Below are 26744 nucleotides of genomic sequence, written 5' to 3' on the forward strand. Positions count from 1 at the left end.
CAGTGCCTGGCATCTGGCAGACACAAAATAAATAACTATATTACTAAATATATCATTATTATTGTCTGAAAAATGGAGCTGAATTTTTAAATCTAGGGTTATATTGTGCAAAAAAAAGCATCTACAACAGTGCTTGCACATAATTGGTGCTCAATAAACGTTAATTAAATCTGAACTTAATTTTCCATATTGCCTCTATTTTAAAAATCCAAAGAGAGTATTTTGGACTGCTTATGAATTATAGAACTTGAAATCTGAAACACTTGAAGCCATCTTCTTACTTCTTCATGGTTCTTTCCCTTTGTGACAGGACGTTCTAGTGAGATTTTGTGCAGAAATTGTGGTTTATGTGCAAAGCTGGGGCACAGGTACTGCGTGCCACATTCTGAGTTGAGAGAGTCACTGAATGTGTGGCCAGGCCTCAGGGCAGCTTATGGAAGGGTCTGTTTAGCAATCCGCGCCCCGCCCCCCCCCGCCACGACCACACCCTTATTCCTGACCATCATGCAGGGAGAACTGGGAGTGGGAGAAACCTGTGGGGGAGAGGGGATTCTTCCCAACCCTATAAAAAGGAGAGGGCCCAAGAGAGTCAAGATTGAGCTATCTAGCCAGAGACAGATCATTCCCCAGTTTGAGTCTGCTCAGCCAAGCCCCTTGACCAGGAAGAAAAGGAAATGAGAAAGGTATGCCAATAGGAAAATGATTCTGACTGGGGAAGCCACAGGTCTGGACATTCATGGTAAGTCCCTTAAATGAGGAGTGGGGATGGTGAGGCTTGGAAGCCTCGTTTGTGACTGTGCAGACAAACCTTAATCACCTTCTCAAAATGAAACTGAGCTGACTCAGTTGAGCATTTCCATATGCGTAGCATCCCCGGAAACAATGTACAATGACAGGGTTTTGTGACAGTACAAAACTTGATCCAGGAGATCAGTGTAACAACATACAGGTTTTTCCTCTTATCTGGGAATTATGGCAAGACCCAAAACTGAGGCCAACATTTGCTAAGTACTCCATCTTCTAAGTTCTGAAAGCTACCAGTAGTCAGGGACAGCTATCTCTCTAAAAGGGTTGCAGAGAGCTGCCAAACCAGAGAGACAGTCCCATCCCCACCTGCACCACCACCCCGCCATTTCTTCATCAGGGGTGCTGCATTTTTGTGGTGAAGCTGTATCACCTCCCCACCCCCAAGTGGAGGGGAGGCAAGTGCCTTCTCTCCCTGCTGGCAGGGAAGAAGACGGGGGTGAGGGACGCTCCAAAAAAGTCACTTGTGAAGACTGAGAGAACCAGCAATAAAGAGAAATGGGCATTTCATCCTTGGATTGTTTGTGCTCTGTTCCTGTGAGATCTAGAAAGGGAAAGAGAATTGGAGAGAGATGGTGAGGCTGAGAGGGAGTGAGCCTTGAAGATCGCTTTGGTGTGGCAAGGAACAGGGAGCTCCCTGTAGTCGGAGCAGACCTCACAAGAGATAGCTGTGTCTATCGGTACTCCACCTAAGGAGGCCGTCTGCCAGGCAAAGGAACCAGAATTGTTTGCCACTTAGAGGATGTGAACAGCATGTCAGAGTTCACCTGGGAAGCAGCAATCATCAACAGAGAGAGGACTATGAATTCACCATTCACCTCCTCCTTGCCCAACACAGAAGGAGCAGCTTCTAGAAGGGGTGAGGTGGGATAAGGGGCACACATCAGAGAATGACTGTGCATTTCACATTTCTCATTCCAAGCTGTTGGAGCTCCAGGTGGAGCCTGAGCAGGAAGAGGTGGTAGAGAGAAGAGCTTTAACTGCTCTTTAAAATAAACAAAGTTGAGCTAAATACCAGGATGAGACTGTTCCAAGAATCAAAGTGGATGACAACTGATGAAATCTGGCCAAGTTGTTCACAGAGCCATCAGAGGCCATAGGAGGGGTGCAGGGGGCTAAGAGGTAGTTTTGACACAGCACAGTTGGAGCATTTATTAGAAAAAATAAAAATGACTTCATGTTTGTACCCCAAAATGGTGCTCCTCAGTTCACAGCTTACCAAAAAACCAAAACCAAATCCAGTGCCGTCAAGTCGATTCCGACTCATAGCGACCCTATAGGACATAGTAGAACTGCCCCATAGAGTGTCCAAGGAGCCCCTGCTGGATTTGAACTGCTGACCCTTTGGTTAGCAGCCATAGTACTTAACTACTACACCACCAGGGTTTCCATTACAAATTTCCATTTCCCATCCCTACTCTTCCTTTCAAGCTTCCTCTCCTTTTCTTTACTATGGCAGGGTGGTTCCTTGAGATCAGTTGCTTACAAAGTGAGCAATCCCCATCCAAACCAGCCTGCCTCTCTGTCTCTTTGATTCTGCCAGTAATTGGGCTTTGCTTTCCCCAATGGATTCATGTATCTTTTAGCAATGTTTTAAAGTGCTTTCCCTCTGTAACATTTTATGTGCTGCATAACTTAGGAAGAGTCAAAAGCTATTATACCACAAAACTAGATGGATAGGGAGCACAGTTAGGGAAACTTCCTAGATGTATCCAAACTCATGGAGCTGAGTTACCGGGTTTGAAGGCTCAGGGCCACAGTATCAGGAGACATCTAGGTTAACCGGTGTAACATAGCTCATAAAGATAATGTTCTACATCCCAGGTTGCAAGTGGCATCTGGGATCTTAGAAGTTTGTGAGTGGCCATCTAAGATACCCAAATATGGGTCTCTTCTCATCTGAAATAAAGGAGAGTGAAGGAAACCAAGGACTCAAGGAAAAAAATTAGTCTACAGGGCTAGTGGCCCACGAGAACCACAGCATCTTCTAGCCTGAGACCAGAAGAACCACATAGTGCCCAGCTACCACTACAGACTGTTCTGACTAGGTACACAATAGAAGGTCCTGTTAGAATGGGAGAAAAATGTAGAACAAAATTCAAATTCCTAAAAAAGGCCAGACTTAGTGTACTGATAGAGACTAGGGGAACCCTTTGAACCTGGAACTGAAGCTACTCCCGGTGGTCACCTTTAATCAAAATAAGAGATTGGCTTATAAAATAAACCATATCACCCAGGAATACTGTACTCCCTTAAATTAACCAACCATATGAGACCAAACTGTCAACATTTACCCTAAAAAAAAGATGAGAAGCTAAGAAAAACCAGGGAGGCTAGATTAATGGAAACTGAACAAACAGAATGGAAATAATGAGAATATTAACACATTGTGAAAAATGTAATCAATGTCATGGAACAAGTTGTATAAAGATTGTTAAATGGGAACCTAACGTGCTAAGCAAACTTTCACCTAAAACACAATAATAAAAAAAAAAAAACTGGATGGAAGTCTCTGGCCTCAAAATCACAATGAAGGCCAAAACTTGAATGGACCTGAAGGAGAGATTTTTGGCCCTTTCTGGACTGTAGCAAATACAGATATAGACACTGAAGCTCTGAAAGTCATGTTAAGCCTACACTTGAAAGAGAGAGCTTTTAGCAAGTAAGCATAATATCACTGGTCCTTTTATAATGGATACTGTGTGCATATATGTTCTACAAGGAAAAGCCTATGTCCTCTTGGCATCCCACTCCACTCTCGGCACCGAGCATAGTGCCTGGCACACAAAGACACTGGATAGGTATTTTTTGAACAAACCAATGAAGGGATGCATTATGGCTGAATTAGCAGTGAATATTTTATAGTATTAAAAAAAAAAAAAAAAGTTGATGTTGAGCCGATTCCGACTCATAGCTACCCCAGATGACTGGAAACCCTGGTGGCATAGTTGTTAAGAGCTACACCTGCTAACCAAAAGGTCGGCAGTTCAAATTCACCAGGTGCTCCTTAGACACTCTATAGGGCAGTTCTACTCTGTCCTATAGGGTCACTGTGAGTCGAAATAGACTCAACGGTGATGGGGTTTTTATTTATAGTATAGAATCTTAATATTAGAAAGTAAATGAAACCACCCCTAGTAGGTATTTGGATATCTGAGACAATTTAAGGTCTTCATTCATCCAACAAATACTTATTAGATACTTAGCACTAACAAGGGCCTGTGGTTAAGGATCTGAGACAAGACAAAGGAAAACAAGACTCAATTTGTACAAGTCTTTTACAAGTTTGGCCATAGCTTGAGTTTCCTAGGGCTGCTGTGACAAACTAACACAAACTGAGTGGCTTAAAACAACATAAATATATTCTCTCACGGTTCAGGAGGCCAGAAGTCTGAAATCAAAGTGGCAGTAGAGCCATGCTCCCTCTGAGGGCTCTAAGGAAGTATCCTTCCTTGCCTCTTCCTAGTTTCTGGTGGCTTCCAGCAATCCTTGGCTTTCTCCGACTTACGGCTATTACCAGTCCAGTCTCTGCCTCCGCTGTCACATGGCCTTCCACCTTTTGCATCTGTTCTTGTCTCTCTATAGCCTTCTTATAAGGTCACCAGCCATCAGAGTTAGGGCCCAACCTAATGTCACAGGTATTTCAAGTACCAGCGGGATCACCCATGGTGTACAGGTATCTATGACTTCCAGACTAAGACATACTAGGAAGAAATGCCTGGCAATCGTCTGAAAATTAGCAAAGGAAAACATTATGGATCACAACAGAACATTTGCCAACTCACTTGGTCATCAGGCGTAATCAGCTGTTAGAAGAGGACATCATGTTTGGTGAAATAGAGGGCGAATAAGGATGTGGGGAGACCCTTGGTGAGATGGTTTGGCCTAATGGCTGCAATGATGGACTCAAACATGCTGGTGATTGTGAGGATGATGCAGGACAACATTTTATTCTGTTGTACATAAGGTCACCGTGAGTCACAGTCGACTTGAAGGCGGCTAACAACAACTAATCCTCATCTTAATTAATTGTATCTGTATGACCTCATCTTAATTAATTGTATCTGCAAAGAGCCTATTTCCAAATAAGGCCACTTTCCGTGTTTCTGGGCAGACGAGGATTCCGGGGGCAGGGACAGTATTCAACCTATGAGAGTCCTGAAGCACCAAGGCAACAGTGTGTGTGGACACGTCACACAGGTGCAAGGCAGCACAGAGGACAAGTGGTAAAGATGATACAGGCCAATGTCACCATGATCACTAACACTCAACCTCCAAAGACCCAAGACAACACATATCATCATAGGACTGTTGTGTCAATTTATCCCTTCACCCTCCACCCAAGAGAATATAATGTGCTTTAGGATTAAGCCCAACACTTTTAACTTTAGTAAATAGGAAAGCTACTCTTAAGGCTACATAGTTAAAAAACACAATGCTTCTGTTTTCTTTTTCCTTGAAATCTACCTTATAATGACTCAAAGGTTCATTTTCCTTTTTAAATTACTACTTTATTTCATTGCTAAACTCGTTGCTGTTGAGTCCATTCCAACTCATAGCAACTGTATGGGACAGAGTAGAATTGCCCTATAAGGTTGCCAAGGAGCTGCTGATGGATTCCAAATGCCGATCTTTTGATTAGCAGCTGAATGCCTAACCACTGCTGTACCAGGGCTCCATTGCTAAATCCTAGAAAATGATCTAAATGGTCCTATAAAAGCACTGCTTTTTAAATGTGGATGAAACATCTATTTGATGGACAGGGTAATCATGACAGATAAAGACCAATGTCCCACTGCACTAAATGTTATCTCCACGTGCACTAGCTGAGCCTCCACAATGCTTAATGAGGGGAGACTCTGCTAGCGTACAAGTCCAGTTGTATCAGAATCATTCTTAGGTCCTCTTGAAAATCCACCCGAGGAGAAGTCCATTATTTAATGTTAACAAATCATTGCATGCTTGCTACTGATGCAATTGGTTCACTATCCATACCAAACAGAACAGCCCCAAATCTGCCACCAGCCAAAATCAAAGACTTTCATGAACAACCAAAGAAGCCAATTATAAAAATTTGTGTTGGAAAAAAATATTATCAAGAAACTACTTCTAGAAATCTATAGACTAAGGGAGAAAACAGATGAGTGTTTAAGATGTACACACCAGAATGTTCATCACATGGCATTATTTATAAAGGTAAAAAGCTGCAACAACACGAATATCCAATAATAGTGGATTAGTTAAATAAATCGTTATCTATCCAAACAATGGGAAAAACTTATAGCCATTAAAAAGGGATGATATGGATCCACACATATTGTTACTGGAAAAACATTTGAAATGCACTGTCAAATTCATTTTGTTTACTTTATACACATACATACATACACACACACACACACACGCACACACACAGATGCACTGAATAGTTGAATGGTATGGAAAAATATATACCAAAATATTAGCAATGTGTGTCTCTAGATGATTAAATGTCAATGACTTTTACAAACGAAAATATTGTTGTTTTCATAATTTAAATGCCAACTTCAAGAAACTGGAAAGAACTCTTTAGAGAGGCTTTTTGATTTCCTAAGCTCAGATACTGCCAACTATGTGTGAAGACACAGTTAAAGAAAAAAAATCGAACATGTAAATTTGCAGCAGCATGGATATCCTTTTTAAGAAAGTAATTTGTTCCAATATAGTAACATTTACCAAAAAAAAAAAAAAAAACTCCCAATGAATAATTTATTTCCAAAATAAAAATCATAAAGCTATTTTATCACAAGTTTGGAAATTAAAATTATTTAATTATATTAGAAAATGCTAGAGGTACAATGTTGAGTGAATATAAGTCTATAATTAAATAATATACAAAATGCCTACCTTTTAGTAATGCACACCCATAGAGACAAATAGGCAAGAAAGACACAGAGTTCCAATGAATACTGCTTAGTGATGGGATTATAAGTGGTTTTTTTTTCTCCTTTTTATAAGATTTTAAATCTTTCTGCAATAAATATGTTACCCACAAAATCAGATAACACACACTATAAACTTTAAAAATACGCATACTGTGCCATACCTGTTGCCAATGAGTTGATTCCGACTCATAGCAACCCTACAGACAGAGCAGAACTGTCCCATATGGTTTCCGGGGCGTGCCAGGTGGATTTGAACTGCCGACCTCTTGGTTAGCAGTCATAGCTCTTAACCACTATACCACCAGGGTTTCCAAAAATAAGCATGGGGGATATAAAGTCATGTATATATTTGCTTATCAATAACTGAAACAAGCACTTTGCTTTTTAAAAAAAGAAAAAAAAAACTTATTACATTCACTCGGAAATCTCTGGTAGCTCTCTCTGTTACTTAAGCCCTGAATAACAGGGAATGTGTAGCTCTGACTTTGTTTCAGCTTCCTCCTGGCACCTAATTAAAGGAGTGACACAGCTCTTTATAGTCTTGGCTTCTTTCCTCTCACGCAATGCCATAGCAAGGAGACAGTCCAAGGGAAAGGAAAGGGGGGGAAATCAATCGCTTCCAATCAGCATAATTATCCCAAGCAGACAAACTACAGCCTTTGGAACACCATGTTGATCAGTCTCTTACTGATTTAACTAATGACACTAAACTGTAAAATTTATAAAATCCAGGACTGTGTCTTGCATTCACCACAGTATCCCCAGTGACTAACTGGCACGTAACAGGCACTCGGTAAACATAGTTGAATGAGTCAATGAACAGTCCAGGTGCTCTGCTCTCTTCCTTAAAATTCTGCAGGACTCATTACAGCATCCTTAGTGCTAACTCCATGGAGGAAGAGGGTGTGTCATAAGGTCATATTTCACTGTGAGATATTCCTTTTCTGAAGGTATAAGAGAAAAAGGATGTATTCTAGGACAAAGCTTTTCTCCTCATCATAGCTTAATAATCAGCAATTCTTCAGCATTTAATCCTTTCAAACCTTAGCCACTCACAGCTAAGCTTCAGAAAGGCCAAGTAAATTGTTCAAGGCTACAAATAAACCACAGATGACCTGAACCAGGTACTCTGGGACTCCAAAGTCCAGACTCTTCCCAAGTCGGAATGAGTTTCTTGTCATCTCACCCAGCCAGGCGAGGATGGCTACGGATTCTACATCCCAACTCATCCAAATAAGTCCTCTGCCTGCAACAAGGAAGCTGGGAACAGCTTTGAGCCAGCACACCCTGCCCAGATATGCACTGAGTGCCTGGGCTCCTGATATGACATAAGGCCCTGCCTGATCTGGCCTCTGCCTCCCTCTCCAGTCTCTTCTCACTTTCCTCCATGCCTGCTACTCTTGCTCTAGTCACATCAAGTTGCTTTCGTCTGCCACCACCTTCCTCGATCTCTTTCCATGCCATTTCCTCCATTTAAATACAATCCTCTTCCTTCAAACTCTCCTCCTTTTTATCACCCTTCAGGTCTCAGCTTAGACATCACCTTCTTCAGGAAGCCCGCCGTGGTCTCCTAAGTCTGAGTTAAGCTCCATTCCCTTATGCTCTCCTAGCACTTTATGTTCTTGCCTTCCATGCCGGAAACTTGGGTTCCATTCCTGGCTGATGCACCTCATACATAGCCACTGCCCTTCTGTCAGTGGAGGTTTGCATGCTGCTATGAAGCCGAACAGGCTTCCACAAAGCTTCCAGACTAAGATAAACTAGAAAGAAAGGCTTGGTGATCTACTTCTGAAATTAGCCAGTGAAAACCTTATGGATCACTACAATCTAATCCTCAACCGATCTTGGGAATGGCACAGACCGGGTAGCTTCTCCTTGCGTTGTGCATGGGGTTGCCGTAAGTCAGGGGCCAGCTCTAAGGTAACTAACGACAACATCACTGTATTTACATTCTATCGTTGTTGTTTGTCTCTCCCACTGGATTCTAAATTGGGAGAAAGCAGGGATCATGCCTATCTTGCTCAGCTCTGTATCCTCAGCCCCGATGACAGTACCTGGCACATAGAGGGCTCTCAAAAAACAAATATCTACGGAACAAATGAATGGATGTGTGAAGAATTTTAACCGCACCTCATCAATTAACACCATTCTCCAAGGAACCCGAAGATTCCCCTCAGTAAGTGCACAGACCGGAGACCCAGGGCTTGGGTTCTAATCCCTGCTGTACCTCTTACCATAAAACCTTGACCTAGTTACTTGACTTCCTAGTGCCTCCATTTGTAAAATGAAGATAATAGTGGTATCCATCTTGGAAGGTTGTTATGAGGATTAAATGAGCTAATAAAGTGCTTCTAAGAATAGTTTCTAGAACGTAGGAAGTATCATATAAAAAAAAAATCATATAAGCATCTGTTTTTGTTGCTGTTATTAAAATTTTGTTTCCGGTATATTTATTCATCAAGATTCCATTAGACTATAGATCTGATGTTTGAAATAAATGTATTTTGTATTTTTGCCTTTTTTTTTTTTAAACAATAATGCTTTTACTGTTTGTTTCAGGGCATTAAAAGAGCAAAAATAGCCATTTTTTGTTTGGTTAGCATGAAATCCTCACAATTTGATGACCGTTACTAGTAGAGCTGTTGGGAGACAAATCCCATTTTAATTGTTTGTTCCAAGTCTGCCTTCACTGGTACACTGTGTGCCCCATGGAGACAGGCCCATTCTCTTCACCTAGCACCAAAAAACCCATTGCCATTGTGCCAATTCTGATCCAAAGTGACCCTATAGGGCAGAGTAGAACTGCCCCATAGGATTTCCAAGGCTGTAATCTTTATGGAAGCAGACTGCCACATCTTTCTCCCGCAGAGCCACTGGTGGGTTAGAACCACCAACCTCTCTTTGCAACTGAGTGCTTAACCATTGCACCACCAAGGCTCCTTTCACCTAGCACAGTGCTTATCATATAAAGGGCCCTCAATGCATATCAACTGAATTTAAAAAAATGATGAAAGTAACACTGAAAGTTTAAAATGTGAGGCACTGTTCTCAGAGCATTACATTTATTATCTCACTTAACTGTCACCACAAACCTATGAAGTGGATACTCATGTTTACTCAATTTTCAGATGACAAAATAAAGGCATATGAATATAATGTAATTTTCCCAGGGTCACACAGCTACTGATAGAGCCAAGCTCAAATGAAAAGCTGAAAAGTGTAGTCTTTTACTAGAAATCTATTAACTCCAACATGAGAGACTGCATTAACGATACATAGTTAGCATCACTTCCAAGATGATTCACAACTTCAAAAAAAAAAAAAACTGGCCGTACCCTAACATAACACATATAAATTTATTCAGTTGATCCAACTAGTTTCCGAAAACACTCTTCTCCAAAATGAAGACTAATAGGCTCCCAAGCTGCAAAACAAACACCTGAATATTGATTGTACAGGGCAAACCAAAGGACAATAACCAACTCCATTTACGGGGCAGAAGACAAGAGTACAAATGAAGGCCCCACATACCATAGATTTAAATACTGAAAAATTATACATCAAATCAACAAACAGGTACATAAAATATGTTCTAACCTCCTATCCTCCTCCCTGGACAAATATACCTATATAACAACCTGGAATGCCACATGCAAATGTAGAATTCTTCAGGGATTTTGATATCGGAACATGGCAAAACAAAGACAGCCCACCTCATGTGCACATGTGGGGATCCCAGTCCCATATCCAAGCTCCTTCCACAACCTTCCCCTCCCACAAAGCTGTCCCTTGGCCACTCTTTGGGGTGAGGCAACCCACCCTCAGGAAGACAGCTGGGGAAATGCCCCATACAGGCCGACTGTAGAAGTGGGCTTGGGACATTTGGGCAGAGAATTTCAGGATCTGTGGGGGCCCTATAGACACCCTGCCCCATTTGGGGGTGGGGGACTATAGTAGGACCAGGGCGGGGCACAGAACAGGGACACCTGTTGCCAGGCTCTGAGGAGGAGACTGATGAGAGCATTAAACAGCTCTCTCACAGAAGCTTTCAGTAAAGAGTTTCTTACAGTCAACAGCCTAAAATGCACCCCCTTTCCCAACTCTTTCAAAACCAAGTACAGCTCATCTATCAAAGTATAATTCATTCGCTCTTCTTTCAGGAAGCCTTCCCCAACTACATGAGCCCACAGAGACACCTTGCTTCTCTAAGTACTCAAAACGTTTATAGCCTGTAATTTTCTAATTTAGCTCTTAATTGCATGATATTTTCTGGGTGTTTTTAATCCTGTTAACTAAGTTGATTTTGTTTCTTTAGAGCAGTGGTTCTCAACCGGGGCAACTTTGCCCCCCGCCCCCAACGGGACATTTCAATAAATATGGACACATTTTTGGCTGTCGCGTTTAGTACGTAGAGGCCAGAGATGCTACTAAATGTCCCACAATGCACAGGACAGCCCCCAAAACAAAGAATTACCCAGCCCAAAATATCAGTAGAGCTGAGGCTGGAAATTCTACTCTGGGGTGGATAGAGGATATGCACTTACTCCTTGCAGTCCCCTACCCTGCCACGCAGAATGCTGGACACAAGGGAGGCGTTCATTAAATGTTTGTTGATTGACGGGCTCTCTGGTCTCACACTGTTCTAAAACTTCCATTCACTCAGTAACTCAACATTAGCGTTTCAGCTGTAGGAATGCAAAGGCAAAGACAGATAAACCAGTGATTTCAATACAATTTGAGAAATGTACCTGTCACTACCAGCTTATTTTCTTGAGCACCAAAAGGTATTAAACCGTCTTTTTCCTAAACTACCTTTGAAGTGAAATCTACAAGTCACCCACTTAAAAACACCCAACTTATATTCCATACATGGTTGCGCCTACCACTCGCCCCCTCCACTCCCAATACCCTGCTGCTGCCACCAGGGCAGCTGGGAAGACACCTGAAGCTTCTGACATCCTGTGGGTTCAGAAATAGGGAAAGGGAGATGCCCCACAGTGAGTACACAGGAGTTTCAAAACAACTACTTTGGATATGTCCCTCCCAGGCCCATAGGGAACAGTGAGGAACAGTAATGTGCATCTCTGCTGATAGGTGACACACAACTAGTACCCTTGGACACTTGATGTTCATCCATTTCTCATGACCCACACCTTCAACACATTCAGAGATTACGGCCTGGCTTCCACTGACCTCCCAGCCTACCTGTGTACTATTGGCTGCTGTGGGCACAACTTAATAATTTCTTAATACATACATGAAAGGGACACCAGTCACCTCCATGACTCCCTGCCTTGGATTTTACTGCTCTCTCTGCCTGGACTATCCTTCTACCTTAATCTCTTACCACTATCCCTTCTTACCATCCTACAAGGACTACAGCAAATACTACCTCCTCTTTGAAGCCTTCTCTGATTTCCCTCCTTCCAGCATATTAAAGATCATCTTCTCTGAACTTCCCCAGCCCTTTGCTTATGCTTCTATTGTTATAATAACATATATTATACACAGCTATGTGGCAAGCATCATTCTAGATGCTGTCTGTGTTGTATCACGTAATTCTCACTATTCACTTGTAAAACATTATTACAGACCCCATTTTACAAACAGGGAAACTTAAGGCCTAAGAGTTGAACTACCAATGATCACACAGCTAAAAATGATACAGCCAGAATTCCAGCCATGATCTATCTGACAACTCTCAAGTCCATCAGCTTTTCACCTTGCTACATTGTCTCTCTTTTGAGGCCCTATGTCAACTTGTTGTTGTTGTTGTTGTGTGCCATCAAGTCAATGTCAAGTTACTTCATTGTACACGAATTTGTCTCTCCTATGAGATTATTGTTAATTCCTTGCTGGCAGAGACCAGGGTGTGTTCATCTTTGTAAGTGTGGAAAAGGGCATGTTCTACAAGGTTGTTGTGAGGACAAAATGAGATAATACATACAAAGCACTTAGCATAGTGCCAGGCAGATACTAAGCACCTGGTAATTTGTTGTTCTTGTCGCCATGTCAGGTACCAAGAATAACACCTGGCACATAATTTCCGAGCTGAGGTTCATTATTTCTGAGAAACAAAAAACACAAAAAAAACAAACCCACTGCCATTGAGTCAATTCCAACTCATAGCGACCCTATGGAACAGGGTAGAACTGCCACACAGAGCTTCCAAGGAGCACCTGGCGGATTCAAACTACCAACCTCTTGGTTAGGGGCCGCAGCACTTAACCACTACGTCACCAGGGTTTCCCTGAAATCTGATAGGAGAAACCAACACACCTTTAGTTTGATATTTTCCCACACTACCTGACTAGTCAATCAGAAGCAACAAGAGTTAAGGAAGCTTCTAAGACCTTAGGAAACCTTCCTTTTTAATTCAAAAATCTTGCAGCATTGTTACTTTCTCGCTGCCCTCTCCTACAGTGGCTTGCCAAGGTTCCCTTCTGAGAAATCAGTACACAGCAGGTTCTGAGCAGCTACAAAAAGAAGGAAATTGCAAAAGTAAATGAAAGTAAATGGCAAAATAAAATCTCAAATTCTGGTACTTGTAAATACGGTCAGAAGCTTTCTTTTTTTCTGCATACCGTTTAACAATGCTTTACGTCACTGTAGTTTTTGTCAGTGCCACCAAGTAGGAGGAAAGCTCCTTCAGGCCAGGCAATCCGTCTGTCCAGTCCATTGCTATCCCCCAGGGCCTAACACATGCATGGCACATAGCATTACTCATGAAGTATTGGTTGATTGATTGCAAATATATGGATGTATATATACATACATATTTACACTTACATAGGACGTCATTCCATGATTTATGAATAAATGTGCACATATCCCCACACATAAATCCACGTTGTACATTTGTGTACATATATTTATATTTGTACAGAAGGCCCTTCAGGCTAGAGAAACAGAGATCCCTCTCATGCCAGTCATGTCTCCTTAACGTGAGCTTCTGGCTAACATGTCTGATACTTAACAAACATGTATTACTACACGCATACTAACAACCCAGATGTTAAAAAACAACAGTTTTTACTAAATGTGCAGAATGGAAAAAAAAAATTTTTTTTTGACATAACAAACCATGAAACTTTTATTGTCTTTTAAAACTTCTTATTCCTGTTTTTTGACATAAGTACAGATGTGTGTGTAGCAAGGAGGGATCGTTCATGTTTCTCTGCAACTTTAGCAAGTAAGAGGTTCTAAATTCTTATGGGCTGACCAGAATGTCCTTATTTAAATTGTAACATATACAGGAAATTATGATTTATAGCAATCTTAATAACAACCATTTATTGGGTGAAGGAGGTGCCAGATACTTGGCATCAGTTATTGTATTTAAACCTTAAAACAATCCTGCAAGGTAGATGTTATTACCCCTGTTTTAAAAATAAGGGAAGCTAAGACTCAAAGAGGTAAGAGTAACTTTCCAAAGATACTCTGTTGCTTAGATAGAAGCCACACAGTCTAAAATTTCAGCATTCTATTCTGAAGCCCAAACTTCTTTCAGTAGGCAATGGTGCCTCTTGATGCAGTTTTACAGACATTAACTTTGACGTATACATGTTTAGGCGGTGTTTATAGTGTATGTATTTTAGTAAGTAATTCTCTGCACATAGAGACTAGACCAAACGTCAGCCAAAGTGAAGATCACTCTGGGCTACAGACAGCAAAGAGCAAATGTGTCTCAGAAACGATCAGCCCGTGTTTCTAATAACATGAAGCATTTTCCACTTGATTGTGTCCTCCAGAACAAACTCTAGTCTCTAACAGAGTTTCATTATTCTGCCTCCTATACAAAAAAAAAAAAAAAAAAAAAAAGGACTCTTTCATTGCAAACCAATGGGAAGTTCTTGACTCATTTCCTTATATTACTTGAAATGAATGTGCTTTCTGTCTTTAGAGAAAAGAATTGCGGATGCTATGCCTTTTTGGGAGCTTTTGAATTCCATAATCAATGCTGTGAAGGCGAGAAAATTAACCCTTATGTACTTCTAAGGGGAGTGGGGTTATTTTTAAATATAATACTAGTCGTTTAAAAAAAGAAAGAAAGAGAAGATAAGCCATCCCTCCCAGTTTAAAAGAGAATTCAGCTGCCTTCTTCAGAAAGAACTGGCTGTTCTCTCTTTCAGTCTCGTCACTATGAGGGTATGGGGGGTGCGGACCACACCAGGTGATACTGTTAGAGGGAGTGATACCAAATTAACTGTCTATAAAACTTCCATGCTGTGTTTCAGCAGAAATTTATTCGTTTATGAAACTATCACTGTAGTTACAACAAAAAAAATTTCATAAGCCCAGCTTACAGGTATTAATATATCTACAAGGCTAAAATTCTATGCTAATTTACTTGTTGAACCTTCTAATGTGCTCTGGACAGAGCTGTCATTATTATCCGGTTACAATGCTGCTTTGAATCACATGGTTTCGTCCGCGGGAGCTACAAGCACGGTGTTTTCATTGCTGCCAGTGTTTTTATAGTTGCTGGTTTTGCCAAATTTTCTGGTGTTTTAGCTACAATATTGTGGTAAGTAGTATTTGTGAACCTATAGCAATAACTTTTTTTGCGAATGAAGTAGTAACTAAAAGATGGAGAAAAATCAAAAAAGACTTCTGCTCAGTTACTAATACTGTTGTTAACTAATAATATAATTCAATGTAGAAAGATTTTATACAATTTTGCTCTCGTATTCATATAATCTCAGAAATATTACATTTAAGCAATTTACGACTATATTTATCATGTGTTATTCTATGACTAAAATGGATAATAAGCTTACATGTATAACAATTATTGATTGTATAACTCTTTGGTAACTAAATAGAGAAACTGACAGTTTAAAACATAAAGTGAGGAAATGTTATGTTTCCTGATATATGTTTAGACATATAACTTAAATCTTAAATTCACTTTGTTTTTTTAATCTCTTTTAAATTTTCTTTAAAAACATCACTGTCTTGCAAATACATATCTGATTTTAATGACATTTCCAGGGTTTAAGTTTGAATTATGGTTTCAAAAAATACTGACACATTAAAAAGTGAGTTGGCGAAAGGCATTGACTTTGATGAAGTCATTCATAAGTTAGCAGTTTTGAAGGCCAGGAAAGTGAAGTTCTGATTTAGGCAAGCTGTTCACTAAGTGCTGAAATGCTTGTGTATTTGTTCCTGTTTATTTTTATGGTACTATTTATGAATATATTTCCATATGCATGTGTCTACCACTTCTACATTATTTGTGCCATTATTGATTATGCAATCCTAATCCATGAATGTATCTCATGTAACGGCCAAGTTTAACATTAAAATGAACATAATGTCGATGTAGTTCTTAAACTTTTACTTCAAATTCTATTGTTTTCTTACCAAATTTTCACTTTAACCACATGAAACTACATAAATGTAAATACATGTAGGCTGTGGGTATGATACTGTAATTTAAAGATGTAATTTTAATTTTGCTAGTTGTTTATGTCACTACTATGGCCATTATATTCAGTGATACGTGGAATTAAGATTCACGAGAAACATTAGTAAAAAAACCATTACTAAGGATTCTGCTATATGAAGTCCATGGGGGGCGAGGTGGGGTGGGAAGAAGGGGTGATGCTATGAGTTACTGCACTGGGTGACAACAAGCCACTGTCTCTTTGACTATCTTTCCAGGTGCAGGCTTGATAAGGGGAAGGAAGCCATATGTTTAAAAAGTTTTTTTTTTTTTTTAATATATAGATGTTTCTGAACATTTATATTAACAGTGGGGAAGAACATCAAAGTTGGCTCTCACCTGCCCATACACTGCTTGGAAAGAGCCTACCCAGAGCAGAGGAAAGCACTCCCCATCGAGACTACAATCACAGCAAGGTGCAAGGCAGCATCTTTGGCATCAAGGGATGGGGGGGAGGGGCAGCTCCCAGTGATGGAAGTACCAGTCCCCTCAACATGCCAAGGGAAGTAAATAAGAAGGGGAAGCGGATCTGCCCTCCCTCCAATCTAACTGCACAATCTCTGCTGCCAGGCACTTACTTTTAGACACTTAAAGGGAAATTCCCAGAAACGAGGGGAAACTATGACCTCTGAGTGAACCTCAAGAGTTCTCATTTCTAACCCAGTTTTTGCTTTTTGCCTGTTTACTAATTTCAAGACCCTACCTAAAAGCACATCTTCCATTCTCCGGAAGGCGTCTACAGCCTAAGCCAAGGGAAAGAGCTGGGGGCTTTAGGTGTTGAAAATTCCAGCTCCTAAGCTTCAAAGGCGCATGACCTTGGGCAAGTAACTTAAGCTTCCAAAGACTTAGTTTATGGTCGGTAAAAAGGGGATGATATGTTACTGGAAAGTTTTTGAGACTTCAAGAAACAAGAAAACGCATGTTACCCGGCTCCTAGTAGGACGTCGTCGCTAAGTACTGTGTGTATGCTGTGGGTACACTGCGCAAAGCCGCGGGACCCCGGCTGGGTGTCCACTTTGTGATTTCGCTGCCCAAGCCTTGTCCATCACCTCCCTCATTAGTGATTAATGATACTAACCGTTCGCCTAACCTCAGGACGCCTCTTACCTACTTCTAGCTCTTTATGGCTTCAAACGTCTGCAGAGCCCAATAAATGAATTCTCTTTAAGTGCAAAGGACGAAGTTATCCTCCGTGCTCCTTCCTACCGGTTACTGATAAATCGTTAAACACAACTAGAGCTTGGGAAGAAATGCATACAGTCTTTACAAGTGCAAAGCGGAAGTCTCCACATCTCTTGGGGTGAGGAGCGGGTAAGAAAACCTGACTAAAGTCTCCAGGTTGGGGATGGTTGGGAAAGGGAGTAAAACAAGAAGGACTGCGTGGAAGGGACGCCTCCTTGTCCTCGGCTCGCTGGGGAGAAAAGGACGTGAGAGGGGAAAGCCATGGAAAGCAGAGGTACCTGAAGACTCTGGCCGCCGTCTGGTTCCTCCTCCACGCCGTGCCCTGTTGCAGCACCCCCTGCACGATCTCCTTCTCGTTGGGCAGCCGATAGACCGGGAAGATATAGAGCCAACAGAGGACCACAACGCAGAGGGCACTGGCGCCCACGGGCAGCCGGGTCCGCGGGAATTTCCATGCCAATTTTTTTATAGCCATGGCCCCTCTGGACGCGTGTAGCCGCACCCGCCCGCAGGGGCTCATCGCAGACCCGGGATGCCGGGGAGGGGCGAGGGCCAGAGCCTCAGCACACTTGGCAAAGTGGCAACGGAGGGTCTCCCCACCGACGGCCCCCCATGCACACACACCTTCTGCTTTCTTGCTTGCACACGCACTCACGCTTCTCGGTCCCCACGGCCCCAAAGGTCAGCGTAAGGATTTTTAAAACGCAACTTTTTCAAGGATTTCTTTCCAGGCGAAGTGGCCGGGAAGGCAAGTCACGAGCTATGGCCATGGTCGCTTCCCCTGCAGAAGGAGAGCGCTGGAGTCTTGGAAAGCCCGGAGAGTGGCGGCGGCGAGTCGCTCTTGCAGGTTCTGCAGCATCACGGTCGCCCTCAGCGTGGGTCCGGGGAGAGGCTCGGTTCCCTCCCAGACATTTGGCCGCGACGTCCCTTCTGAGAGATGCTCCTTCGCCCTTCCCCGCCTCCCGCGCTGCTGTGCCGCCAGGCACCCCCCAGACGCGCTCTCTGCGCCGCGCCAAGTCCTTGGAAATTTCCACCGCGGCCCGGGACCGCTATCCTACTCCGGGCTTCTCTGCCTCGCCCGCCAAGACCCTCGTTCCCCACCCCTCCCGGAGAATAAAAGAACTCGCTCTCATCAGTTAATTCAGCGGCGCGCCGCAGCCTTCCGCTGCGCCCCGGACTTCGCAGACAAACGCCCGGGGATTGGTGGAAATCAAGGTCTCCCCTTCCCTCCCCCACTAGCAAAATTGCCTCCTTCGACCCGTTTAGATCAGCGACGCTCAGCTAGAGCGCGCACCTCTCTCTCCTGCCCTTGTTCTATAGGGATAGAAGCAAACAATAAAAAATAATACCCCCCACCCGAAAAAAAGATAATAAATGCCTGAGTGTGGCAGAGACTGGCTGATATCCCGACCCTTCCACACGCACCCGGCGTGCCCTGGCTGTCACCCTGTCACCCTCACCCTCGTCTTTCTCTAACTGGTTTATTAACAACCCGCAGTGAGGCGCGAGGAGGTCGGCGGAGATGTATTCCCTCCAGGGCCCCCACCACCATTGGCTGGTCCAATAGCCGCGGCTCCAGGCGACACCCATGTGCGCGCGCGCGCGCGCACACACACACAGGCACACACGGAGGCACAACGACGCGCACATGGACGCACGCGCGCGCACGGGGAGATGCGCGCACACCGGAGTCCTCCGCCCCTCTTCCGCCCTGCAGGGAAAGGCGCTGCTGCAGCCAGATGTTCACGCAGCTGGTGCCCAAGCACACAGACCCCGGGACGCAACAATGCTTTGGAGGCGCGTTCGCCGCCTGCGCCTTTTAGATTAAAGGATCGTTTGTTTTGAGACGCCTTTCGCGCTCTCTTGAACAAGCTTTTAGCAATCCCGACCTTGGAAAGGAGCCACGCGCTTAGACCTGCGGAGCGGAGGGAGCCACTGTTAGCCATTTCTGTTCGCCCCTGCGCCCGACCCATAGTTCGGGTACCTCCTAGTGGTTGCCTATTCTATTTACTTAAAAATTTCGTCAAGCATAAAGAGCGCAAGGACAAAGAAGAAACCCGGTAGCCGTCACCGTGTCAGCTTATTAATCACCAAACCAAAATACAAGGAAAATATAAGGCCCTAACTCCATTTGCTCAGTCGACAAGGCTGCAGCGCCGGGGCAACCTACACTGACTGCTGTATGACCTAGTACTACCCAGCATTTTTCTTCACTGAGAGGTGGACCTCGAGAATTGGTTGGGTAGTTACTCACCAAATACGAAGTAGGACATGAAACAACCACTATGGTCTCATTCTCCCAACACCACTATGTTCTCTTAGGAGAATAACCAACTGCCCTCCACCTGCAGGCATGCCTCAGAAATCTCTACCCTAAGCAGGTAAATAAGTAGAGATAGGGAAAACCCTGAACCCCAAAGTTACATCTCACCGTTGTGGAACCTAATAAAGATTCTTTATAATGAATACCACCTGATGTCCTACAAAGTAACCAGCTAACCCTCTTCTGTTCCTGGGGAGGAAGGGATATATTTTCTGTAGTTGCCAAAACTGTGGATAAATCATCTGCTGCCTTTATCCCTATAATTTAAGTAAAACACAAACCATCCTAGATATCTGTTTCCTTCCCGAACTCCAGAGAATATTATGGATTAAATGACAAATACGTAAACCAGTAAACAAAAATAGGGCTCATTGCACTTATGAAGAGGCTATGTAATGTTTCCCCATTTAGTATTATAAAAATGCTTCAAAGTCTTGCTTTAAGTCAAGAGACTTCTGTAGTGCAATGTGTTTTTCCTTCTGAAAAACTAAGATTATTTTACCCCTGTTGGCTCTTGCCCTATCCTACAATCCAACCTTAAACCCATTGCCGTTGAGTGGACTCAGACTCATAGCGACAACCCAACCTTATTTCCTGCTTTTTCTTCAGTCAGACCATTCCCCTCCCCCTTCCAAGTCACACGGGGCCAATTCTGTGACTGTGTTATGGTCCATGTTCTCCTTGCATGGGGTGCATTTTTTTTCTCCCTCCTATACAAATCAGCTTTTCATTCCAGGCCCAAACCAAGCAGCTAGGAATTTCTTATTCAATGTGTTCCCAGAGTGCCTAAAACAACACACTTCATGTAGTAGGAACTCAATAAGTGTTTGTAGTTTCTGCTCCTATTGCCTTTGACCTGCTCTGAATGCCTGTAGTATTTGCTGGCTTTAACAAATGATTGAACTCTTAGACTTGTTGCATTGTGATGATAGGATTTTTCATATGTAAATTTGTCTCCCTAACTGAGCAGTAAGAGTATCGGGTCTCATTTGTCAAATGAAAGAGCCTGTGCTTTTGATCCAAATTAGGACTCTATGTAGCATGTCCATGTGCCTGGGGAAGAGCAGCAACAATATTTTACATTTTCCTCCAGGTACCAAGTAGGCTTGAAAACATACATACTCAACAAATAAATACTGCTTGATTGTTGCTTCATATTTACTCAGGCTGTTGTTAAGGCAGCATTGTTTAAGGAAAAGGCTGTTGTTAAGGCAGCATTGTTTAAGGAAAAGGCTAAACCCCCAAGTTATAATGCTTTGGATAAAATATTTTACCTGATATTGACCCATTTGTTTATATAATTTTAAGAGGTGGCTTAGGTGTTTATACTTCTGAGTCTGACTACACTTAGAGGACACAGACAGGGTTTGCTAAAAGACTAAAATCACTTTTAAAACTCTGTAAATGTTTATCGGAGTCCTAGTGACACAGTGGTTAAGAGCTCGCCTGCTAACCAAAAGGTTGGGGGTTCGAACCCACCCAGCAGCTCTGCGCAAGACCTGGTAATCTGCTTCTACAAAGGTTCAGCCTAGCAAACCCTATGGGGCACTTCTACTCTGTCACATAGGGTTGCTATGAGTTGTAACAACTCAACAGAGCCCAACAACAATACAAATATCTGTTAGAAAAATACAGAAAATCCAGTAGAACGAGCTCTACCTTTGGTGTTAGACAAACCTGGCTCAAATTCCATCTCTGCCCCTTACTAGCTATGCGATCTTAGTCAGTTACATAAACTCTGAACTTTTTTCCCCATCTTTAAAATAATGACAATATCCACTTTATTGTTATGAAAACATACAACTAACTAAATGATATACATGCAATGCAAGGCTCTGCAATTTTACTAGTGTACCCAATCTTCTTTTAGAAGAGCAATGTGACAGTAGAGGACAGAGTAATTTACCATATTTAGTCTTATCCCACCAAGATAAAAGACAATATGATGACATAAATGCCTCCTCATTAAGTACTGTATTGTCACTACCATTCACCAGCTCATAAAATGTCTTCCAGGCACCGAAGGTTAGTCCCTTAGTGAAAAGCTATTACTTGTCTTGACAATCTACTGACCTGGTAAATGCAATGTGCAAAATTACTTTATGCCATAGGTGAACTTGATGGGGGCTCTTTGTGACACCAGAGAATATAGTGGAAGCCAGTATAAAAGATGGAAACACTACAGAATTAGTGGAGAAGAGGGGGAAAAGGGCACCTCTCAATGAGAAGTACAGAGAGAGCAAGATAAAGAAAGGTGATCACAATGAATGGGACACAAGCAATTTGCAAGCTAGCTTACTCACTAATATGTAACTATCAATAGTTACGCAGAAGTCTCTCATTAAAAGACTAAATAGAATTATCAATGATTTGAGATTAAAAAAAAAAATTCACAAAGGTCATCCTTCCTTTAGCCCCTGCTCAAGGTCTTGTCAGAATGATTTGGAACGAAGAGACAACAGCATAAAAACACAACCTTTTTTACAAGCAGTTACAACACAAAGGCAAACAAGACTACAGACTGAGAAAGCCTACAGATGTAGTTTATCTAAATAGATGCGCATGCTTACCTCCACTCTCATCTGCAACCTGACTAAAGGGACAGTAAAGGGGTAAAAAAGTCATTTAAACTCACAAAAACAAGAGAAAAAGATAGGATGCAAAAGCAGGCAAAACATGTCAAAACAGCTTGCCAGCAGAAAAGCAACTGAACCAGTGACAACTGACTTACCAGACTGGGAAAAGCTCTGGGCCTTCAAGCGTGTGTGTGTGTGTGTGTGTGTGTGTGTGTGTGTGTGTGTGTTGACATGATGGGGGTGAGAGGATGAATAGAAGCCAACAAGAGTCAATCTCAAGCTCTAGAAAGGCTCAGATATTAGAGGCACCTGGCACTTCTGGAGGTGGAGGTGTTGGATGGGGCTGATAATGAGAGATCTGTTCAGAAGTCTTTAAAAGGAGCAGTAAAACCCCTAGATTTTGTCCCCCAGTGTGGCTTAAAACAGGAGACAATCTCTCTAGAGACATTGACCGACACAAAAAAAGACTACTGATTCTGAATGTGAGGGAGGTCTCCAATTAAACAGCCACTTTTTCCCTCCCTAACACCCTATGGTGAAGCTGGATAAGCTCTACTCACACAAACAGAGTTTCCTCGCATCTTTGCATCTTTGTAAAGCCTATGAGTGGAGAAAAAAAGCAAGAGAATATCCTAAAAACCACCTCACTTTCCCCCTAAAAAGCCCATATGCAAAAGAAAAAGAAATCATAATGTCATTACACTTCTCGAAAACAGTATTGGAAACTAGAAGAAAATCTAGCTAGGCCATCAAAGTTTTTTGGAAGAATTATTCCTAATCTGGAATCCTCTACCCAGTCAAAATATGTCTCAAATATGAAGATAGAATAAAGACATTATCAAACATGCAAAATCTTAAAAACTTTACCCCCGCAATCTTTCCAGGAAGATACCAGAGATACCCCATTAAAATAAAAGATTTCTCAAGAAAGAGGAAGATAGGGATTCAGAAAACCAGGGCTTTCATGCAAAAGACAAAGAGGATTGCCAGGGAAACAGCTGTGCCTCAGATCTAAAGAGTAACCAATAACTTCTGGTTTCAGCTCAGACATGTAAAGAGCTTGGAAGTTGTCACTCTCATCCTTACAAGAAAAAAGCTTAACAAATTGAATATCCACAACTTTTCTTGGGCACATCGAGAACTGAGGTCACAGGCCAAACTTCCACCCGGAAATCTGGTGTAACAGGTGAATCCAGAGGACAACAGCCAAGGTCTGCCTACCTGGAGCAGAAGCTGTGGGGCTATAATGTCAACGGAACACTTACGTGGTAGTGTGGGTATAGGTGCAGACTGGGAGATGGAAGGCAATGTGACGGAAGTAGAGGCCGTGGGCATTTGGGCCACTTCCTCCTCGTGTAACTTACTTGTGTCTTTAGGTCCTGCTTGGGCCTGATCTTCCTTTTAATGATAGGGTGCTGCTGTGCACGTCCAACTTTAAGGCTCTGTGGGTCAGACAACACCCAGTCCATGATGGGCAGCTCAGGCCACATGGTGACTTGGTGTCCCATGGTTAAGTGTTCAATCTCTACTAAAGCTCAGTAATAAGCCAAAAGCTGTTTCTTAAAAGGAGAACAGTTGTCTGCAGAGGACGGCAAGGCTTTGCTCCAAAATCCTTAGGGTTTGATTCACTGGTGGCAGCCTGCTAAACTCCAAGCAGCATCCCTATCTGCCACTGATACTTCAGCCCCGTTGGATCAGCTGAATCATATGCCCTAAGTGGCAGAGGGGCTTGCACAGCAGCCTGAACTGTTGCAGAACCTTATCTTGCTCTGGGCCTCGCTCAAAACTAGCAGCTTTTCAAATCACTTGATAAATAGGCTGAAATAGCATACCCAAATGAGGGATACGTTGCCTCCAAAATCCAAAGCAGCCGACCATGCTTTGTGCCTCCATTTCAGTTGTGGGAGGGGCCAGATGCAATAACTTACCCTTCACTTTAGAAGAAATATCTCAACATGTCCCACACCACTGGGCCCCTAGAAATTTCACTTAGATAGAAGGCACCGAATTTTTGTTGAATTTCCTATCCTCTAGCTCACAAATGTTTTACCAATAAATCTAGAGTCGTTGATACTTCTTCCTTGCTAGATCCAATCAGCATAATGTCATCAATGTAATGGACCAGTGTGACGTCTTATAGAAGGGAAAGGTAATCAATGTCCCTTCAGACTAAATTATGGCTTAAAGCTGGAGAGCTGATATACCCCTGATATAGGACAGTGAGAGTGTATTGCTGGCTTGCCAGCTAAGGCAAACTGCTTCTGGATGTTGTTTGAAACAGGTGTGATCATTAAGGCCGTGTGTCAATTTGGCTGGCTGTGATTATCAGTGGTTTGGCAGTTATGTTGTAATTTGGCAGTCATATAATGAAGAAACCTCTTACATGGTGAGATCTGATGTAATGTGACCACCTCCATGATGGGATGTACTGTGATTAGCCAATCAGTTGAAAGGGAGTTTCCTTGGGGGTGTGGACTTCATCCAATATAGGTGGACTTTCTGGCAAGTGTCTTAGGCTTTTGCTCGCTCTGGATCCTGCAGCTGGCTCCTTTTCATCTGACCTCCAGTTCTTGGAACTTGGACTAGCAGCTTACCTGCTGATCTTGGGATTTGTCGGCCTCCACAGTCTGTGACCCAGAGGCCTGTTGTCTGACCAGCCAGTCTTGGGTTCACCAGCCCTTGCAGCTACGTGAGTCAGGAGAAGCCTCCAGCCTAACCCACGGACCTGGAACTTTCCAATCTCTGCAACCCTGTGAGCAATTTCCTTGATATAAATCTTTCTCTCTCTCTCTCTCACTCTCTCTCTCTCTATATATATTTATACATACACATCTTTGCTTTTCAACACAGTATTGAAAAGTGTTGAAAAGCAAAGATGTCACCTTGAAGACTAAGGTGAACCTGAACCAAGCCATGGTATTTTCAATCACATCATATGCATGTGAAAGCTGGGCAATGAATAAAGAAGACCAAAGAATTGATGCCTTTAAATTGTGGTGTTGGCGAAGGATATTGAATATACCATGCACTGCCAAAAGAATAAATCTCTCTTGGAAGAAGTATAACCAGAATGCTCCTTGGAAGCAAGTATGGCGAGACTGCCTCTTACATACTTTGGACATGTTGTCAGAAGGGATGAGTCCCTGGAGAAGGACATCATTCTTGGCAAAGTACAGGGTCAGCGGAAAAGAGGAAGACCCTCAACGAGGTGGATTGACACAGTGGCTGCAACAATGAGCTGAAGCATAACAATGATTGTAAGGATGGCGCAGGACCAGGCAGTGTTTCGTTCTGTTGTGCATAGGGTCACTATGAGTTGAAAGCAACTCAACAGCACCTAACAACAACAACAACATATATATGCATATGCATATATGTGTGTATATATATATATTTATATATACACACACACATATATATAGATAGATACTTCACTAGCTTTGCTTCTCTAGAGAACCCAGCCTAAGACAACAGGTATAGAGAAAACAGCATTAGCCAGATCAATAGCTGCATACCAGGTACCAGGAGATATATTAATTTGCTCGAGCAATGAAACCGCATCTGCAACAGCAGCTGCAATTGGAGTCACCACCTGGATAAGTTTTTCGTAGTCCACTGTCATTCTCCAAGATCCATCTGTTTTTTTTGCACAGGCCAGGTAGGCAAGCTGAATGAGGATGTGGTGAAAATTGCTACCCCGGCATCCTTCAAGTCCTCGATGGTGGCAGTAATCTTTGCAATCCCTCCAGGAATGTGGTATTGCTTTTGGTTTACTATTTTCCTAGGTAGGGGCCATTTTAATGGCTTCCACTTGGCTTTTCCTACCATAATAGCCCATACTCCACTTGTCAGGGATCCAATGTGGGGGTTCTTCCAGTTGCTAAGTATATCTATCCCAATTATGCATTCTGGAACTGGGAAAAATCAGGGACCCACTAGACCCACTGTGAGATGACATTGAGCTAAGATTCCATTAATAACCTGGCTTCCATATGCCCCCACTCTGACTTGTGGGCTCCAGTGGATCTTCCAGACTACGACAGTCTAGGAAGAAGGACCTGGCAATCTACTTCTGAAAAACTGACCAGTGAAAACCTTATAAATAGCAGTGGAACATTATTTGATACAGTGCTATGAGATGAGCCTATCTGGTTGGAAGACACGCAAAATGCTACAGGGGAAAAGTTGCCTCTTCAAAGTAGAGTTGGCCTTAATGACATGGATGGAGTCAAGCTTTCAGGACCTTTACTTACTGATATGGTACGACTCAGAATGAGAAGAAACACCTGCAAACATCCACTAATAATCAGAATGTGGAATGTATGACATATGCATCTAGGAAAATTGGAAGTCATCAGAAATGAAATGGAATGCATAAAGATTGATAACCTAGGCATTAGTGAGCTGAAATGGACTAGTATTGTCCGTTTTGAATCAGATAATCATATGGTCTAGTATGCTGGGAATGACAGGTTGAAGGGGAACAG

The 26744-nt window shown here is 42.6% G+C and overlaps 1 protein-coding gene across 1 annotated transcript in view; it reads right to left on the reverse strand.

Annotated features, from left to right (window-relative positions):
• The window catches only part of ST8SIA1 (ST8 alpha-N-acetyl-neuraminide alpha-2,8-sialyltransferase 1), a 167701-nt gene extending 148811 nt beyond the window's left edge, over positions 1-18890 (reverse strand). Inside the window, exon 1 of the mRNA XM_049882619.1 lies at positions 17637-18890. Within this exon, the coding sequence (XP_049738576.1) occupies positions 17637-17878 (242 nt within the window). The 5' untranslated portion in view covers positions 17879-18890. The remainder of the gene's footprint in view (positions 1-17636) is intronic.
• Positions 18891-26744: the final 7854 nt, after the last annotated feature.

This window comes from Elephas maximus, chromosome 4 (assembly GCF_024166365.1).
Source record: "Elephas maximus indicus isolate mEleMax1 chromosome 4, mEleMax1 primary haplotype, whole genome shotgun sequence".
NCBI lineage: Eukaryota > Metazoa > Chordata > Mammalia > Proboscidea > Elephantidae > Elephas > Elephas maximus.